Source organism: Xyrauchen texanus, chromosome 31 (genome assembly GCF_025860055.1).
Source record: "Xyrauchen texanus isolate HMW12.3.18 chromosome 31, RBS_HiC_50CHRs, whole genome shotgun sequence".
Classification (NCBI taxonomy): domain Eukaryota; kingdom Metazoa; phylum Chordata; class Actinopteri; order Cypriniformes; family Catostomidae; genus Xyrauchen; species Xyrauchen texanus.
The window spans coordinates 12,211,827-12,233,103 of record NC_068306.1 but is presented as its reverse complement, the minus strand read 5'-3'; the positions used below and the strand labels follow the sequence as shown (position 1 = coordinate 12,233,103).

The 21,277-nt window shown below is 36.9% G+C and overlaps 1 protein-coding gene across 1 annotated transcript in view; it reads left to right on the top strand.

Annotated features, from left to right (window-relative positions):
- LOC127624941 (probable voltage-dependent N-type calcium channel subunit alpha-1B) overlaps positions 1–21,277 on the top strand; it is a 152,719-nt gene that overhangs the window by 114,297 nt on the left and 17,145 nt on the right. The window contains exons 28-41 of the mRNA XM_052099873.1: positions 107–203; positions 2,228–2,388; positions 3,777–3,917; positions 5,440–5,641; positions 6,654–6,818; positions 8,616–8,726; positions 10,536–10,619; positions 11,285–11,287; positions 14,143–14,259; positions 14,523–14,588; positions 17,847–17,938; positions 18,129–18,279; positions 19,607–19,734; positions 20,896–20,992. Of these exons, the coding sequence (XP_051955833.1) occupies positions 107–203; positions 2,228–2,388; positions 3,777–3,917; positions 5,440–5,641; positions 6,654–6,818; positions 8,616–8,726; positions 10,536–10,619; positions 11,285–11,287; positions 14,143–14,259; positions 14,523–14,588; positions 17,847–17,938; positions 18,129–18,279; positions 19,607–19,734; positions 20,896–20,992 (1,615 nt within the window). The remainder of the gene's footprint in view (positions 1–106; positions 204–2,227; positions 2,389–3,776; positions 3,918–5,439; positions 5,642–6,653; positions 6,819–8,615; positions 8,727–10,535; positions 10,620–11,284; positions 11,288–14,142; positions 14,260–14,522; positions 14,589–17,846; positions 17,939–18,128; positions 18,280–19,606; positions 19,735–20,895; positions 20,993–21,277) is intronic.

Below are 21,277 nucleotides of genomic sequence, written 5' to 3'. Positions count from 1 at the left end.
ACTTATTAAAATTTAATTGAATTGAGCCTTGGCTATGTGCATGTTTGTGTGTGAGAGCAAGTGTGTTTAAATTTCAGATGTTTAACTCATTTTTGTCTCCACACAGAGGGACTAAAGGCAAGGACATCAATACCATCAAGTCCCTCAGGGTCCTTCGAGTCCTGAGACCCTTGAAGACCATCAAACGTTTACCCAAACTCAAGGTAGCATTCCACTGCCTGATTTTGAGCCTGCTTACTGTAGCTCTTATGTTCCTCCTTTGAGAGCTTGCAAGTGGATTCAAGTGTGTTTGGTTGTAAGATTATTTAATCAAATCCAGCGAAGTGGAATTTTATTGTTCATAAGAGCTCATAATGGATCTATCATCAGGTGAGTTGTGTACGGTCAAGGTGGTTATGAAAAGATGCTGATGCTTTTGCTTTCTGTGCAGTTAAAGGTCTGTATAAACATTTAGCAGCAGCTCTCATCTACCCATAATGAAGAGACAGAAGAAAACTGATATTGATAGATGAACTAACATACTTCTTAATGCATACAGCACAGTGTACACTGAATACTGCCTACTACATTTTTTTTTAAGAACTTTATTATGCAATGGTAATCATTTCAAACGGTAGTGTTCTACATAATATACATAGTATTTTAATTGACCCAACGCTAAGCTCTGACCCATTGGCTACCATTGCTTGCTCTGACAAGCTTTGCAGAACTTCCCATAGGATTGAACGGGAGATTGCCGTGAACTACAATTTGTTTCTGCAAAATATTCTCAGAAATGGAACTTATAATGTTCTTATATGGGCTGGAATGATGAGTGACATTTTAAAGCATATTTATCAGAACTTTTTTGTAAATAAATGATTAAATTACACAGTAATTTGATTGAAAACTGTGGAGACTGTAAATCAGAATTGAGGCAAACTATTATCACAGTCACTTGAAAAGACAAAATTGTCATTTGATAGCAATTACACACCCACTATGATGCTGTAAAATCTGTATTTACTATCACCTTTACTAAGACCTGAATTAAAACATAAATAATTCATGTAAAGTTATTAGCTTTCATTTAACTTGGAGCAAGTGTAGGTGTCCTTGCTGTTGTTATTCATGTTCATATGGACATGATGGCTAACACAGGTTAATCCATAGCATGCTCTTCTCAAGATTTATTTAAAGATTTTAAAATGAAGAAAAAAAACACTTTTACAAGTGACCCAGCAACAGCGTTTTTTTATTTTTATTTTTTTGGATCAATCCTATAAAATGTTGCATAAAATGACTCAAACACACATTACTCCCATGGAATATAATTGGAAAAAGCATACACTTGAAAAACAAAAAAAAATGCTGGACGGCAACAGTTGCTAAGATAGGATTGGTCAGAAATGCTTTTAAGGAGGGGCTTTGAGAAGGGTCAATTCCACAAGTAGCATTGTCTCAAAAATGATGCCATTTTGATTACATTTTGTCATAAAACATCATAACTCTAACTGCAGTGACCACATAATGAGTCAAAAATAAGATGTTAAAAGTCCTATAGTGTACATACTCCATACTGCAGAATTAGGAGTAATAGTATGCTTTTCCGAACATAGCCTATGATAAGGACAGTTAGTTTTCAGCACAGATAGTTTATTGCTTAAGATGAACATTTAAAAAAATCATAAGCATTTGTTTCCTATCATTGTGTGAATGTTTCCCTATGTTTACAGTGTGTGACAAGGACAAGGGCATTAACCTTGTGTAAATCTCAACATTAACAGTCTCCATGCATCATTCTCTCTAATCAAATCACACACTTAGCCACACAAACAAATCGTTTTAGAGACACACACTTATCTCATTACATGGCCAAATTGTGCATTTAAACTTACATTTCATTCCATTATTTATTAATTTAGCTGAAGATTTGTCACCAACGAACCTAGCACAAATAATAGACTTGTAAATAAAATAAGATTTACACATTGCCCCACTACCATTTATTTCTTCTGCCTAAGTGTGATCATGTGATCTAGAGCGAAGGAAGCTGTTATCAATTAAGATTCTGCCACAACCTACACTTAGCAAAGTTGTGTGTTTTCACAAGTGCTTTGTGACATTAATACGAGGTGACACATTCTACTCAGATGGATTTAATGAATGTGCGCATTACTGCATGGGATAGCGGGGCCTTCTGCTGCGTGTGCGGGGGATCTGATTTGTGCTGTTTGTGTGACCCTAGGCTGTGTTTGACTGCGTGGTGAACTCGCTGAAGAATGTGCTCAACATCCTTATAGTTTACATCCTCTTCATGTTCATCTTCGCGGTCATTGCTGTGCAGCTTTTCAAGGGGAAGTTTTTTCACTGCTCTGATGAGTCCAAAGCCCTGGAGAAAGACTGCAGGTATAGCGATGGATGGATGGATGGATGAATGAATGGATGATTGATGGATGGATGGAAAAAGAAGGGAGAGAGAAGAGTGGAAGAAAAGAAGATATAAAAGAGATTTGGAAATGTGAAAAGAAAAGAAGTGAAGATAAGAAGGAAGAGAATGGATGCATGGAAAGAAGGTAGAGTAAGGAAGTAACAAAAGGAAGTAAAGTGGGAAAAGACAAGTTATGTAAGTAAGGAAGGAAGGATAGAAGCACTGCACTGATGTGTCCAAAGCCCTGGAGAAATTCTGCAGGTATAGGGATGGATAGATGGATGGATGGATGGATGGATGGATGGATGGATGATGGAAAAGAAGGGAGAGAGAAGAGTGGAAGGAAAGAAGATATAAATGAGTTTTGTAAGTGTGAAAAGAAAATAAATGAAGGAAAGAATGAAGAGAAAGGATGCATGAAAGAAGGTAGAGTAAGGAAGTAACAAAAGGAATTAAAGTGGGAAAAGACAAGTTAAGTAAGGAAGGAAGGATAGAAGCACTGCACTGATGTGTCCAAAGCCCTGGAGAAATTCTGCAGGTATAGGGATGGATAGATGGATGGATGGATGGATGATGGAAAAAGAAGGGAGAGAGAAGAGTGGAAGAAAAGAAGATATAAAAGAGATTTGGAAATGTGAAAAGAAAAGAATTGAAGATAAGAAGGAAGAGAAAGGATGCATGGAAAGAAGGTAAAGTAATGAAGTAACAAAAGGAAGTAAAGTGGGAAAAGACAAGTTATGTAAGTAAGGAAGGAAGGAAACACTGCACTGATGTGTCCAAAGCCCTGGAGAAAGACTGCAGGTATAGGGATGGATGGATGGATGCATGAAAAAAGAAGGTTGGGCAAGGAATGAAAGAAGGAAGGAAGTGAATAAAGAAAGGAATTATATGAAAAAGGAAGGAAGAGAAAGGATGCATGGAAGGAACGGAAAGTATCGAAGGAATGAATGAATGAAATTTCAGTAAAGATACATTTTAAACAGTAAAGCTGGAAGGAAGGGAGAGATATAAGGAAGCATAAAATGAAGTAAAGGAAGAGGAAGGAATTAAGGATAAATGGATGGAAAAAAGCAAGAATGAATGAAGAAAGAAAAGAAAGAAGGAAATAAAGCAAGAAAGAAAGGAGTAAAAGGAAAAAAGAAGGAAAGATGGAAGGAAGGACAGGAGGCAGGAAAAAGGAAGGAAGGAAGGATGGTAGAGTAAGGACGGAAAGAACGAAAAGGAAAAGAAAGAAGTAAAGAAAGAAAAAACAAGAAAGAGGAAGTAGAAGTGAGGAAGAATAACGCAAATAAAGAAAGAAGATAAAGTAAACATGGAACAAATAAATAAATGGAATGAGATACAAATTTGTTTCATCTGTTCTCAGGGGTCAGTTCCTGGAGTATGGCAATGATGGAGTTGCCATTACAAAGGCACGGGATTGGAAGAAGTATGATTTTAATTATGACAACGTCCTTTGGGCCTTCCTGACACTTTTCACAGTCTCCACAGGAGAGGGCTGGCCAACGTGAGTCTTCCTCATCCCTCACAACGCAACAAGAAAAGCCAAAACTTCTTCAGAACTTAAATCGCTCTTTAACTGAGTTTAAGATCTGCTTCTGGTTCTTTGTGATATCGCTGCATTTCTGACTTGACGTGTTATGCTTAAGAAATACTATAAACACTGTTTCCCTCTCTGAGGGCTTGAGTCTGTATTTTTGGTCTCTTTTGCTATGCATATATCTTTTCTTTTGGGGTTATTACCATTTTATTTACAGGTCCTGTAGGAGAGGGGGCAGGAAAAAAACATGAAACCAAAATGGACCCTTTTTACTTTAGAAATTCATGTTTCTGGTCTTATAGTGCACAATTCATCAGCTCATGTAATTCCAAAGAAAAACGTTTTAAGTGTTTTATATACTATTCATATTTGCATTGTTCTAAACATATTAATTTAAGAGGTGAAATTCGTGATATGACTATCTGAGTTCAATGAATGGCTTTATTATTTACGATTATATTGTATAGCCTCAGTTGATAATGCAAGTAAAACCGTAATACTACAAAAGTATGTCTGCACTGCACACAATAACACTGTAAACTAAAAGCATAAAATGAGGATTCAATAATGATGGGGATGAAATAAACTTTATTAAACATGAAAATTATTTGCAGAATAAAACATTGAATTAATCATTTCTTTAACATAAAGTTATAATAAATAGACTGTTACACACTAAACAAATTAATATGTGCATTACTGTGCTATGAAATCGGTACATTTTATATAACTTATATCCAACAGCTTAGATTGCTTTTGCTTTTGACATGAATGGAATGGCAGTGGAATACATAGAAACCACTTGGCTCTGAAGAACAAATCTAAATGAGTGGTTGAAAGCGAGCTCCTTTTATACCCGTATGTCCTGGGGAGTGGCATGCAAATTCCACTTGCCAATTTTTAGCCTTTTCTCAAATCAGAGGTGTTTGGGGCTCCCAAGGGTGACCCCTAGTGTTACTACATCGACACAACATAGAGTGAGTGACAGATAGGGAACATAAGCCTACAATCTTTTGCCAAATCCGACCAGGCAGCTCAAAATACAAATACTTTTACCATAGAGAAACAGGGTAAGGTAAGGACATTATTTTGAGCCCTGTCCTTTTATTTTCTCAATAATGGCCTTTTTTATTTTTAAACAAAAATGCAATAAAGGTTACAATAATAGGAAAGAATTATACATTTAAAAACAAAGCGTTACCAAAGTCCTCCTCAAATGGGTGTTCTGGAGAGGAGCAGTTCTCCATAATGGACTGCAATCTGGTATTCAGGTCTTGATTTTGGTATGAAATGCCCACTGTTCACAATCCAATTTAATTCCCAATGGATAAAATCCCATCTTAACTTATTTCTTGTTGAATTCTGTATTACTTCGAAAAATACATCACATTATTTAAATACAATGGATTGCAAATATAATTTCATGTTGGCTTTCAATTAACAAAACAATTTAATGGTGATCTTTCTTATATTCTCTCTGTTTCTCTAGAGTGTTGAAACACTCAGTGGATGCCACATATGAGGACCAGGGTCCCAGCCCGGGTTACAGAATGGAAACCTCCATCTTCTACGTGGTCTACTTCATCGTCTTCCCCTTTTTCTTCGTCAACATATTTGTGGCCTTGATTATCATCACTTTCCAAGAGCAAGGAGATAAAGCAATGTCAGACTGCAGCTTAGAAAAGAACGAGGTACTCAGAAAGAATGGGTCAGATTGGAAGCCTACTTAGTCGGTTAAGTTAAACAGTGAGCAAATTAGTAAATTGGATGACAGCAAACTGTAGGTGCCAATCTAAGTAGCTTGAAGGGAGTTTCATGTTCATATATGCATGGACTGTTGTGAGATGCCTAGAAGTGAAGGGCTCCAAGAGAACTCCTCTCACCTGTGTGAGGCCAATGCACCTGTCCATCTACATCTCCACCTCCTTGATTTTTAGCATCTATGACAGACACATGCTCACAGACAAACACACACACACACACACACACACACACACACACACACACACACACACACACACACAGAGCACAGAGCACAGAATTAAGCCCCAAGAGGAGCTATCAAACCAGTCAAGCAGAACTCGTTCAGCACTCTGCCTCTGTTCCAATACCTAGTGAGTTGCCTTGCTGTCTACTGCCTACTTAAGGAGAGCCTAATAAGGCAGCATCCTAACCTTTATGAAACCTCATAACTAAATGTTTTGGAACTATATAGGACAGAAACTCCTTGTACAACAAAAACAGTGCCCCTCATGGGTGAAGTCAGTTATGATGCCTTAAAATACTGTCGTGATATGCAGCTCACTAGATTTATGAACATAAAAATATGTTTCTTCTTTTCTCTTTCCCTGTTGATTTCTCTCCTTTCTGATGATTTTTTCTCTATATCGCTGTCTGTCTTTCTTTTTTCTCTCTCAGAGGAGATTAGTTTCAGTGTTAAAATATTTAGCTGTGCTATAACTCTGATCTGATTTGTTTCAGCACTGGTTTGATCTTTGTCTTCTATCACTCTGCCTTTCATTCATTTGATTTAGAGAGCTCTGGGAATACCAAAGCTTGCTTCTAATAATTAAACATGGAAAGATCAAATATCAGCTTTGATCAGAATGATGGCTAGTTATCAGCTTATAGATCTGCTCTGCAAATTTTTTTGCTGAAGACTTTGTGATGAGATAACTAAGTGTGCATTGATTTCATCTATAGCGAGCTTGTATCGACTTTGCCATCAACGCCAAGCCTTTGACCCGCTACATGCCCGAGGACAAGCAGTCTTACCAGTATAAGATGTGGAAGTTTGTGGTGTCCACTCCATTTGAGTACTCCATTCTGACCATGATCGCCGTCAACACGGTGGTCCTCATGATGAAGGTAAAATAGCAACTGTGTTGTGCAGTGGTTTTCTGATATCACACTTGTTGGACAGTGATTTTCATTTATGGAAACCAATGAGCTTTCTGCCTAGCTTTCAATCCATGTTTACATTGAAGTACTATCGGTGACATCTTAAGATCTCATTGGTTTGTTCTGATGGTCCTTGGTCAGAGAAATAGTTCAAATCCTTCAGGTATCTATGACGTATGTAGCCTATTTTAGCAAAACTGTCCTTGTTGAAACTGAGTGCCTTGCAATCTACAACAGTTGTCAGTTTGAAGTCTGAATTGGATGTGATAAAACAACAAAGACTGGGTACTGCAAAATAAATAGAGGTCGACCGATAGTGGATTTTGCCGATATATATATATATATATATATATATATAAAAGTGGTAGAAAAGGCTGATAACTGATTAATTGGCCGTGCGTTCCTGAAATCGATTTTCTTTTCCCTTAATTTGATGGGCACAGACTGCAATTAATGATTCAACCCAAATTTCAATAAAAACCAGGGGAAAAAATGTGGTGCATATCAGTCTTTTAACCGTAAACAAGCTTAAAACAGACTGGGGACTTTGAAATGATAGAGACTTTGCACAGATATAATGCTCTATGTAAATATTTACCAAATTAAAGGCTTTTTATAGACTTTATATTTACCAGATGAAGGGTTTTGTATACATTTCAGATGAGGTTTAATGAGTAATAAGGTTTATTTTTATTTACAAGACATAAAGTTGGAGACACAATGTATGTGTTGACAGGACACGCTTCTGTATAGTCCCATTTTACTTTGCATGCCCTTGCTTCAATTTAGAACACTGGCTTTATCTAATGAAAATATGCATTGAAGTTAGAAAAAGCAACTATCTGCACTGATTAAACAGTACAACCGATATATTGGTCTACTTCTAAAAATAATACAACAATATATGGAAAATATGTCTTTCTATGGTGTTGTCTTTGCTGGCTGCTCACAAAAAATACATACAGCACAACACTGTGTTCTGAACCATGAATGAATGACTTGTGAATTATTGATTTTAATCAATTCAGTGAATTACTCACTGAATCCATAAGAGAAGCTACTGTATTAATATCTGACTCACTAATGGTTTTTCTTGTATTAAATTATATTTGAATTAAAAAACACATATTCATTTTGTTTAATTTTGTAGTTTAGTTGTTTAGTATTATTATATTTAGTTGTTCCTTCTGAAGGAAACACTGGATTAATTACTAATAACCATTTATTGATGTCTCAGATCATGTTTGGAGTAGAGCTTAATTGTTGAGACAGCCTCACATGGATACAAAATCCTTTTTTTTTATTTATTTTTTTAGATTAAATCAGTGCATACAGTACAAGCATAATGCTGTGTTCCTTGGGGAACAGTCTGGTGCAACCCAGAGTTCATCATTCAATTGTCTGTTTGGATAGCTGCCAACCCTTTAGTCTTTTATCTGTATTTGAGAGCATTAAGACATTGCAGAGGTTGTAGACGCATGCTGAGAAACTCCAACACACTTATTGGGTTCAAGATTTCAAGATTCAGCAGTGCTGATTATTGCATTTAAAATGCATTTAGAAATTCAGTTATGAATAAGTCAGTTCTAATTTTGGATTCCTGAAAGTCTATTTAACAGCTCTTTTGAATATTTGAGTATGTGCAGAGTGAGTCATTATTGCTGTGTGTGTGTGTGTGTGTGTGTGTGTGTGTGTGTGTGTGTGTGTGTGTGTGTGTGTGTGCGTGCGTGTGCGTGTGCATGTTTTTTTTCTTCTTTTCTGCAGTTCCACGACGCTCCTAAACCATATGAGGATATGTTGAAGTGGCTGAACATCATCTTTACGGCTCTCTTCACTCTGGAGTGCATTCTCAAGATCATTGCCTTCGGTCCTTTGGTGAGAGTGGAGAGACTCTACTATTTCTAAGCTTTTATCATTATGGTTGAAAGGTGAAGTGTGATTTTAAAATAATTTCTCCTAACCCAGCTCAATATGTAGAGGCAATATAAGTAAGCCATTTCTAGGTTCATCCCACCAAAAAGTGTAATTACTGTGGCCATGTGCCACTGCGCCACTAACATCACCAAACAGAATGGCAAAAATAAGGATTGTTTTCGATATGTTTCCTAATCGTTCCCCAGTTGGTTGAAACAAGCAAACAAAAAACAGATAGTCCCGCCCTAAACTCATGCCATTTTTTGAGCCAGTGTGTGTGTGTCAGGCTGGTCGTGATGCTGATTATCATAGTCTCTGCATTTTAAGCTGGGGATAGGACATTGTATTAGAATTGCAAAATAAAATGCGTACTTAATGTCACAACTTGCTAATTGACACAAAATTGAGCTTAAAAATTAAGATTTTTATAATCAGTGTCTTCCTATACACCTTTAAGGAGGGGGAAAACAATCAGTGTCAATTCTTGAGTCTCTGAGGGTTAACATTGAAAGAAACTACACACTTCAACTTTAAAGATTTTAGAGATTTGTTTGAGGCATTTAGTAACAAGTAAATGGGTTATTCTTGAGCACAATTGTGTGTATATTCCAGTTTGTTTTCAAAGAAGTGTATGTGAATTCATTGGTACTTATTACTTTTAGATGGTCAAAAATTCTGACACAAAGTCTATTTACATTTTCCACTAATTTCTTTGTTGTTGCTGTCTGTACAACAGTTATGTCTATGTAGGCTACTCATATAAATGATCTGTGATTATTTGAATGAGATTTTATGTGCGATGGTTGGTTAAAAACTACGGTTGGTCTGTTTACATCTCGGTTAGATGACCCTTTCCTAATTGTGTTCTTGTTAAGAATAAACTTGCAAAGTGGGCCAGACTTTAAGCTCATAGTAAACTCTGGCTCTGGGAGGCTAGTTTAGTCCAAAGTTGAAAGGGGAAGAAAAAGAAAGTGATAGTAAGAATGGTTGATTTCAGTTTGACCAGCTTACTGGGCTGTCAGTGGCGCAAGAACTGTGAAATCTGTGAGAGGGTAATGATGGCCCTGTGGGTGGGAAGATTGTGCAAGGATGAGTACAGTATGTGAGGTGTGTGTGGTGCTACATAAATCACTTCTCAGCGCCGGCTGGTCTGACCCGCAGCAGAAGGTCTCATCTCAAGCTCCATTTCCATTTATGAGACTCATTATTTAGAGGCTTTTCTGGTGCATGACACGTACTTTTACCTCCACCTGTTCGGAGCTCGGGGCTGATGAATGGGTCTCGCTTATGTTGTTCTGACCGGCATCCGTGTCTAGCAGCACTCAACAAATCTCAGTGGCATTGAGGAGAGACATGGACACAAGGCTAAGACATCTGACAGACCAGCCTACCGTAAAAGATCTATTACACGACTCCCCAATGTCTGCTTATGAGTCTGTCCATGAGGTGTGTGTATGTACTTTGTAGTTTAGCAAACATCACTATAATTACTAATCATATTTAGGGCAAGGGGTTTGTTCTAAATTTAGGTACGTATCTCGTCATGCTCCATTGGTGCTATAACCATTATTGATACTTCATATCTTCTATTACTTTTCTAAGCAATCAGACTTATGATTTTCACTTGAACAGCTAATGAATTACATTATATTAGCTAATTGAACATTAGCTAATAGAATGCTATTAACATTTTTTGTAACATCTGCAATAATTCTAGCTTTTTTGAGAACATCTTTTTGTTGAAATTTTGTGTATTGTGAATGTGTGCAGAATTACCTGAAGGAGGCATGGAACATTTTTGACTTTGTTACTGTGCTGGGGAGCATCACAGACATTCTGGTCACAGAGATCAAGGTGAGTCTTTAAAGATGTACATCAAAGCTTTTAAGAACCAAATTTAAAACTGTTATTTACATATACTGTACATATAAATCAATCAAAGATCCTATGAGATTTCCCATTTGATTTCCCATAAGATAAGGCATTTGTTATTAAGAAAAATGACTGTTAGTGCAGTTTAACTGCATTTACTAAGGACCTCACTGTGTGAGCTTTCAGTGTTTATTTTTGTGTCACATTTTTGTCACTTTTGTAGTCTGCTTTCAGTTTGTCTACATTTCTCTTGTCTATGTCTAAAAATACAGGGACAGTTTAGGAACTTTCCCATTGTACATCAGACTACAAACATGCAAGTGGACTGTATTCACTTGTATAGTAAATACGTGAATCAAAAAAGGGCACTTTCAAACATATTTTAACTGCTTCACCCAAAGCAAACTTTGCCCCAGTTTATTCCAAATGAATTCTATTTAGTTTTTAATCATTCATCTTGTTATAAGACCAATCATGTACTGAAGTGCAGCTGACAGTCCAGAGATCTCGCCAATGAGTGTTGACAGCCGTGTCTCCGTGTGTCGGAGACAGACTTCGGCCTCTCCTAATGATTTCACTGTGACTCTATTTCCATGCTAAATCTCTGTTGGCACCTGTCTGCTTCCTTTCCCCAATGGACTGCACAGACGGTAAGTGCTTCATCGGCCCTGCACTGCCTGTGTCTCTCCAAACCTCTCTTCCTGTCAAACATCTTTATGCTAGTTCGGCTGCTCACCTTTATACCTTCTGAGTTCAGTCTTCACTATTGTCGAGCATGTTCAAGCCAGCACAAGACTGAGATGTGAAGGCCTTTTTACAGGTCTATTCACAGTGATGGATGGATCTCTTTATTTCTTTCCCCTTTTCTTTTCCAGTATTAAATGAAATTAGGGCTGGGCAGTATGACAATACATATTGTGTTATGATAAAAATGCTATTTATACCATGGTAGATATAAATGCATGGCAAATAGGAGTAGTTTGAAAATAAAAATATAGAGTGGGACATGTCCCAAACAAGTGAATATGAGGAAGAATTTGTTATCAAAGGGGTTTTGTTTGGCACATATATACATCTGTACACCTGAGCTGTCACAGGTGTATAACAGCTATTTTATGACAATTTTGAATTGGCTTATCCAATCAGATTTTAAGGTTGGAACTCTGTTTTATAATGTTACTTTTACTGTTTTGCAACTTTTGTTATAGTTTTTTTTTTTTTACTCAACTTGCACTGATGCCAAACCAGTGTTGGGTGTAATCTGATTACAAAGAAGTTGTAACTGTAATCTACCGTAATTACTTAAAGTAAAAAAAAAATTGTTTAACTCATTTATATATGTATTATGTATAATTTATGTAATCACAAATTTCAACCAAGGCAATTACATTTAAGTACATTACTTGGATTACACATATTCCTAAAATAAAATCATTCATATGGAATAGATTTCAAACATGAATATTCATATTGTTCATATTGTATGTCTGTTTGTGTTTTTGTGAGAGATGACGCATCAGCAGTAATGAACAAGAAGGAAATAATGACATAAATATATTCCTGGGGCCGGTTGCATAAAACTGTTTTAGACTAGTCTTACTAGTTAGTCGTCTAAAATGTTGGTCTTAATTTTTTCATTCAGTTGCATAAAAACTTAGATCAGTCTAATTAAAGACCAAAATGTAAGACAGCACACCTCAGGCTAACTTTTGTTTACATTCCATTTTGCCATTGAAACTGTCTAAGCTGAGCCAGTGGGGGCTGAAAGGGGCTTGAGTTGAGACTTGGTTGAAGACTTTGACTTCAAAAATGGTAACAAAATGTTGTGTTTTTAATTATTTGGGTTAAATCACTAAGTGTGTTCATTAAAATACATTTTGAAGCACTGTAGTCCTCTAATAAGCAAATATTCTCAGCGAATAAAAAATGTATTGAGCATCCACTGTCGGCTATTTTTTTTAAGCTGTTCAGGTGTCTTATTTTTCCCACAATGCAATGCAAATTAGACTGTCTTACTAAAGACAACTGTGAACTTGTTTTGTGCAACAGGCTTTCTATGGCGTCTTTAGCTAGTCAAACTAATTGTTAGATTCAGTCTTAAGTTAATGGCTATGTTTATGCAACCGGCCTCTGGTTTTAGAAAGTAACTTAAAAGTAATGTAATTTGTAATATTATTGTTTGTCTGTGAAGCAATCAGTAAAGTAATCTGATTAGAGAAGTAAATTAGGGCTGCAACTAAAGATTATTTTGATAATCGATTAATTTTTCAATTATTTCTTCAATTAAACCGATTAATCGTATTTGGGGGAAAAACATTTTGTTAAAATGTGTTTTTTTTTAAAAAACAGAAACGATAAGGCGCATAAGGATTTGGTTCAATTTACTGTATTGATTTCACAATTCTTTACTCTCACAAAACCTTAAACAAACACTGAATCATGAAAAGTTAAGTTTTTAGTTTTTTTTTTTATTATTATTGCCATCATTATTAGGACATTTGCAAAACAGTTCCTTTCCTTGTAAAACTTAACAAAAAGTACTGTTCATTAAAGTTTTTAATGATCAATCGGGAATGGAACGGAACTAAAAATCAGCCCAGCAGAGGGCAATGTCACACTGGAATAGAAATATTAATAATTCTGCCCAGCTGAAAAATACATAATTATGTTAAATACATACACTTGTGCACTGTCACTGATTACGTACATTTTAAGTATTTTAAATTAACATTGTATGTTTCAAAATATCATTGTCTCTGATTAATTTTTTCTAAACAATTATTTTCAAAATCCTTTATGGAAGTGTTTACTATCCAGTAAAATCATGTTTGTCATAGTATAAATTTGCAGGTGAAATCAGACATTGCATTTGGTATTATCAGGACTAACAATTATCAGGACCTTTAGCGTTATTATTATACTGTACATGAGATTCACCATTATACAGTTTAGTATAATACAATCATCTGTAAACACAGTGAAGATTCAATCTTGCGCTGAAAAGTAGCATCGTTGCTCATTGTATTGCGCTTACATGATGAGGGGAAACCATCTAAAACACTACCGACACACTTTGACCTCTGAGACATCAGTGTGACATTCATGAAAGCTGAGGTGATCTGTCTTTCATTTGGAAAGGATTTAAAGTAATTAACTGGATTATCCAAAATTACCACATCTAAACCAATTTTATTACAATACCGCTATTGTGATAAAAAATTACTCATTCTGTTATATAAGATTTTGGTCATACTAACCACCCCTAATAGATGTGTTTATTTTGATTTAAAAGCATGTTCATGCAAAGCTATTCATACATGATTAAGACTAATCATGATAAGACTAGTGATCAACACCAATGTCCTGCATGAGACTCAATTAACCTAACAGATCTAACAGATCATTGCTGACAAGTTTGACTGAATGAAGGTGCAACCTCATCTTAGATTTTGAGATTGAGCCAGTGATTTGACTGTGATCTCTCTTTCTGTCTGTATGTCTCCAGGACAAGAGGATTAATCTGAGTTTCTTGAGACTTTTTCGGGCCGCTCGTCTCATTAAACTCCTCCGGCAGGGCTATACCATCCGTATCCTGCTCTGGACCTTCGTTCAGTCCTTTAAGGTCAGACTTAATCATTTGACCTTGATAATAGAACATACTGTAAGCAATTTGCTATTGTGTTTTCTAATCTATGTTGTACAAGTCAACATAGATTAGAAAACACAATAGCAAATTGCTTACATTATGTTCTATTAAGTCTGAATTAATTAATAAATGGTTTGCTGTGCACTCTCTGTGCCAACTGCCAGGCTCATTGCATGTTCTGATTTGCTTTAAAAAAAACATTCTGCTTGCGTGTAAAACAACTGTATTTTCACCTTCAGGCTCTGCCGTATGTGTGTCTCCTCATCGCCATGCTCTTCTTCATCTATGCCATCATTGGGATGCAGGTGAGATCCAGAGAGGTCCATAGGTTTGAAGCATAATTAGCAAGCCCCCTGCTTGCTTTCAACATTACCCTTCATGCAACCTTTCTAAATAAGACCAGTGGATCTCATCTTTAGAGCTGCTATATGGATCTGGCTTCATGTTTACAGCTTCAATGTGATAAATGGATTATTGATCCAGAGCTTGTTGAGAATGACCATAACAATGTGTGTAAAAATGACAGTGATACATCTTCAACTATGAGCATTGTTACAGAGTTCTTGCACATGCAATAAAGCTTCTGAATAACTAATGCTGCATTGAGCACACATGAACGCCACCAAAATATCATGATAAATGCAAGATTTTCTAAAGGTGAAGTGTACAATTTTTTTGTCCATTTTAAAATTTGTACAATATGCTGGCTTATTTTGCAGAGCCAACTATAAGTAAGCCATAAGTAGACCAATTTTTCTGTCAAGTATTAACAATGTTGCTGGATCACAAGTTTGGTCTCTTTGCTTGAAAGAGCAACATTGGCTCAACAAATGGCATGAGTTTTGGGAAGAACTATCTGTTTGTTTGACCAATGGAAGACCAAGGGTGTGCTCTGGAACCTGTTTGAAAACAATGGGTGGCCACGTTCACACAGCGGCAGAATTTGGTTGTCAGTCCTGTTTTGAGTGCTTAATACGGTTACATTCACACACAGTTTGTTTTTTTTACAAGAGTGACAACAGCATTCTACATTTACATTTACATTTATGCATTTGGCAGATGCTTTTTATCCAGAGTGACTTACAGAGCACTTATTACAGGGACAATCCCCCTGGAGCAACCTGGAGTTAAGTGCCTTGCTCAAGGACACAATGGTAGTGGCTGTGGGGATCGAACCGAAAACCTTCTACTTAACAGTTTAGTGCTTTAGCCCACTAAACGACCACAACTCCTATTACTGAATTCTATTCTATTCTATTCTGAATTCATTCTATTACTGAACTGACACCCGCAAATGTTCAGGTCTCACAACTGCATTCTCTGCGAACCTGTGCTGTTTGAATGGAACCGTACTGGATTACTAGTTGTTAGATACGTCATTTAAAGTGATAGACAAGCTGCATTATACACGCTTGTGTTTCATGTGTTTCATCTTCATTTAATTACATGACGGCAGTTGTGATAAGACATCGCCATCTTTTAGTCACTGTCACTATGGTTACAGCTTTAGAATATGGTTGTGATTTCTTTTCTTCGTCCATAAAGACAGTATTCAAACTGCTACTGTAAGCTGTTTTGTGAACAGAACATTTCAAGACTCACACCTGTAAGTAAATACGGTTGTCAATCCCAAACACTGACTGTGTGAACGTAGCCATCATTTTTGCAATTTTGTTTGGTTACACTAGTGGTGTAGAAATTACATGCTTCACCTTTAAGACCAGACTTTACAAGTTGGGGTATAAGAAACATGGCTGAAGCAAATTTGGCAATTGAATTTAAAAGAGTACAATTTAGTTTGTTCATGTTTTGCATTCAATAAATGAATAACAGTAATAAAGCTTGCCAGAAACACTATTTAAAATCGATTATGAGGGGACAGTCTAGTCCAACCAAAGTATATCGCCCATCATTCTCTGTGGTGGCACGAGAATACTAAAATACAGATAGATAAAGCATCAATTACAATCCTAATGCACATCTTTTGCTCTCAGTTTTGTTGCAGTAGCACTTAAAATGCTCTCTTTGTTATTTCAGTAACTGAAAAAGTAAGAAGGAAATCTGAAATTGCCCAATACTTTTATTTGTTTCCGGCCAAAATCACTTGAACGCATATCACAACATAATTACACCTTCTGAGCTCATGCAGTAAGTACAAACTTCCCAGGAAGATTTGAACATAAAAATAGTCTTAATGAAAAGGTGGCCATCGTTCCACCCTAAAGGATGGATCTAATCTTTACATTTGATTGCTCATATAGAGATGCACAGTCAATCTCTCCAATTGTGTTGGAAATGTTGGTGTCTGCCATCCAGTAGATTAGGGCCGCATTGTAAATGCTAATTGTATCCTGTGGGATGGGGGAAATGGCATCATCAGTAAGCCATGTAATCAGCTGTATGCATGGAACTCCTATTGCCAATACAGTGCTCTCTTCTCCATCTTGCCTAAAAAGGTATTTTTGAAAAAAAAATTGCACTCTTTTTAGTACGATATACATTATCAGATTGAAAGTGTTTGTCAAATGAAACATCTTGCTGATATATTTGTTAGTATCTAAGGGATTAAAGAATTGTTACGGGTTCAAAGCAAGTTAAGGATGTATATGTGGCATGCTATCGAAATTATATTTTTAATTGTCTCTTGTTTTGTGTTAGCATTAATGTAGAATGTTTAAGTCTTATGGCTCTACTTTTGAAATGTTTGTATTTTAATGTCCTGATGATCCTGGTGCAATGCCCCATAGATATACACTGTTGGGGAATTACTATAAACACAATTTTTTGTTTGCCTTTGCAAAATGGGGAAAGAGTCAAAATAATTTTCAGTAGTAATCCCTGTGTAATGGTAGTTAACTGGGATGTGATAGCTGTGAAGTGTGTAAACCTCACACTCCTGGCCTTAATAAATGCATTTGCGACCGAGCCCATGGCTTTTCTAGCCTCCTTGCTAACGCGTCCGCCTATGATGCTGAGGGTTATCCCGGTCGGACGGGTCAGTAGGACTGTTGACACATGCCAAGGATTAAACCTGGAACAAAGTGTAATTTTGACCAGTTATCGAAAGCTTGTCTACTCACATAGTGGGTTTCATATGCACTCTTCATTGCAGAAATGTAGACAAGTATATTACTAGACACAGCACTTTAGCACATATGCCATATTAAGAGATTGGCCTTCCATGCTCACATGTAAACCTGTTATATATTCGGCTGACAGATTATTTTGATTCCCTGTCTGTCAGTGCATTACAGCTTTGTAGATTTGAGTGAGTCAATGTGCTATGCTGTCTGACTTAAAGAAAATGTATATGCTTGAGTCGCAGTTTGTGCAGAATGGTGTGTTCGCTTGTTAAAACTGCAGATGCTTACTGTAACATACCCTCTAGGCAGTCTGAATTATTGACACACTCTATGCAGGTATGTTGATGCAGTCTCAATAGGGAAACACGCATTGTGTTGTTTAATTCTCCAGAACGCTCTGCCCCAATTTACCAGAACTGCTCGCTCTCTCTGTAATTGATCAAAAATGAGATAACTGATGTTCTTTTCTCTCTCTGTCAGGTGTTTGGTAACATTGAGTTGACTGAAGACTCGGCCATCAACCATCACAATAATTTCCGCACCTTTTTTCAGGCCCTCATGCTGTTGTTCAGGTAAAGCCTTAACTGGAGTGAAAAAAAAAAACTTGATTCTTATAAATTAGTGCAAAGAAAACCAGTGTTAAAACTTTAGTTTGTGATTTTAAGCAGATTTTAAAAGTTTATCACTTAAGCGGATTAATCATTTTTGTGTGTGTGTGTGTGTGTGTGTGTGTGTGTCTATGTGTGTGTCTAAATGTTATAGGAGTGCTACAGGGGAAGCCTGGCATGAGATTATGCTGGCATGTTTGAGCAACAGGCCATGTGACCAGCTCTCTGGCTCCAGTGGGAATGAGTGTGGCAGTGATTTTGCTTACTTCTACTTTGTCTCTTTCATCTTTCTCTGTTCCTTTCTGGTTAGTGAGAGCACATTTATTTCAGTAAGACTTGCAGGGTTTCCAACAGTGTTCATTTTCACACAGGTTTTTATGTAAGTCATATTTTTTGTCTTTGGGCGAAAATGTCCTTCAGATTTATATTATTAAATCATATTAATTAATTTTAGTACATTTTATTCTGACTAAAGTGGCATATCATTTTAGTCGACAAAAATAACACATTTAGTTGTCGATAATGTGCAACATGACAAAAATGTGTTTCAAACATGTATCAAACTGCAACAGACTAAATTTGAACCAAATATAAAAAAAATTTGAAAAACAAAATATAAAAAGATTTAAAAAGATTGAAACATGTATCAAAAATATTAAATATTAATAAAGTATATACAGTATTTAATATGTAAGATTAAATATGAGAAAACATCCTGGTTACTTTCGTAACCTCCATTCCCTGATGGAGGGAACGAGATGTTGTGTCGATGTAGTAACACTAGGGGTCGCTCTTGGGAATTTGCATGCCACTCACCCGGACATATGGGTATAAAAGGAGCTGGCTCACAACTCATTCAGGTTCTGTGCTGAGGAGCAGGAATTTTATCATTGTGATTTTCAGGCCAGGAGAATCATGGCAATTAATAAAATCTTAAAAAGCCATAGAAATAATGCTCAGCTTTAAAATATTTTTTTTGGCTAGAAAATACTCACTGTGAGTGCATACTCTTGATAATAATGTTTTTTAAATCATTATACAGTAATCACGAACAACTGGAAAATCAAAGAAATTAATTGGTTAAAAGGTGTGGGAACCCTTAAGCGACACAATGCAGCAAAGTTGAGTAGAGTTCAATTTGACTAACAATGGGAGTGAAGACAGTGCGGCTCACATGATACAACACCTAAAATCATTGGATACAGTCTCTTCAAGGGAAAGTTCACCCAAAAATGAAAATTCTCTTATTATTTACTCACCCTCATGATATCTATATATAGAAGACATTAATTTAACAGCTGGTGTTGTATCGATTACATTTATGTTGACTGTCTGTGATTTTTGGAGCTTCAAATTAGAAAGCTCCATTCACTTCATTTTAAGGACCTACTGAGCTAAGATATTTTTCTATTATCCTTCAAATGTGTTCTGGTGAAGAAAGAAATTCAAACACACCTGGGATATAATTTTTGGGTGAACAATCCCTTTAACTAACAGTACGGCGACTTGGCGACCTCCAGCGATTTAATAGCCAACAAGACACCTCATGCAACATCAAATGCACAATTCTCATTATATTTTCCATCATGCTGACAACACATCATAATTCTTTATCTGTCCCACAACCATCAGATGCTGAACCTGTTCGTCGCTGTCATCATGGATAACTTTGAGTACCTGACACGTGACGCTTCTATTCTTGGACCTCATCACCTTGATGAGTTCATTCGCATCTGGGCGGAGTACGACCCTGCTGCCTGGTGCGTATCGCTTCTCTGTTGTGTCACTGACAGTTATAGCCATTTTAAAGCAAGGTGATAGCTTGAGACTAAGTGGTTGAAAGATGTCGTCTTAAGAGGGTGCGACACTGGCGCCGTGTCAGATCTACTCATTGCCTTAAGTCACAAGAATCCCATTTTGCTGTGGCCATGGCTAATGTTGAATCCTCAAGCTTTGTCTATGCTGAGGAATGCAAATCTTTTCCTTTGCATGGCATCCACTTTTAGTCTATCTTGAGCAGAACGGATTTTAAGCCTATCCTCTCTGTCAGTGTAATCCATTTTGAAAACACACAGTTGAGCATAGTCATCTCAATAAGCATGAATTCTTTTGGCAAATTGAAGATATGTAAATTTAGACTGGATACAAATATTATTAAACTGTATTAAAATGTGTCTTTTTTTAACCCATATCTATTTTTTGCAGCGGAAGAATACGCTATATGGATATGTACAATTTGTTGCGTGTAATCTCTCCGCCCCTTGGCTTAGGAAAGAAGTGCCCTAATAGGGTGGCATACAAGGTTTGAAAACCTACACACCTTCCCTCTAGAGGGCAGTGCTGTATACACTTATGCCCATAAAATGCCTGATTGGATTACACTCCCCCCTCTTTCCTTACTAATTTTAATACGGGTAACCATGGAAACTACAGGAAACAAAGCCAAATGCTTAATCCCTCGTCCTAAACTAATCCCATATGATCACAATGCACATTTCCGCCTTGCTTATTGTAAATATTGATATACTAGAGCAGATTTTATTTGCTTTATTAATGCCATGCTCAAAATTAGGCTTTTATGTCTAAATATTAGCTTTGTTCCTGGGTATCTGATTGGTTAGCCGTGGTGGCGTGCTAGCATGCAAGGACGAAAGCTCCTGGCCGCTGCCACCCCAAACCAAAAGTTCATGCCACATTCTTCATCCTTGGATCACAAGCAGCCTGTAGATATGAAAGCAGGCATGATCCATCCGTCCTTTTGAGGCAGGATGGTATCTAATACCCTTCCTTCAGAATCCTTGATAACAATGCTATTGTTTTGTTCCTTTCTTTCATTCACATCACATCTTTCTCCATCACTCCTTGCCTCTCCTTTTCTTGTCTGTGTGACCTTTGAACCTCTCGGTGTCACCCCTGTGAAGTGGTCGCATGTCCTACCTCGATATGTATGAGATGCTTCGACACATGTCCCCTCCGCTAGGTTTGGGAAAGAAATGTCCACTACGAATCGCCTACAAGGTAGATCCCCTCCCCTATAACGCCTGACTCTTCCTTGGCTCCTCCTCTGTCCTCTCATTGGCTGATGTGGCTATCAGCCAGTGCTCTAACTTTGGTCGTTTTTGTCATGTGTGTTTCTTGTTGTGCACTTTGTTCATTGCGCTTTGTTCATTGTGCCGATTTCTTCCTGAAAAAAAGCTCAGTTCCAATTGCTTTGTTCCAAATTATAGTACGTTGCCTAGCTGGCTACTGCCTACACAGACAGCTGCCTTCTAAAGCAACTGAAATGTACCTCATATGTGACTG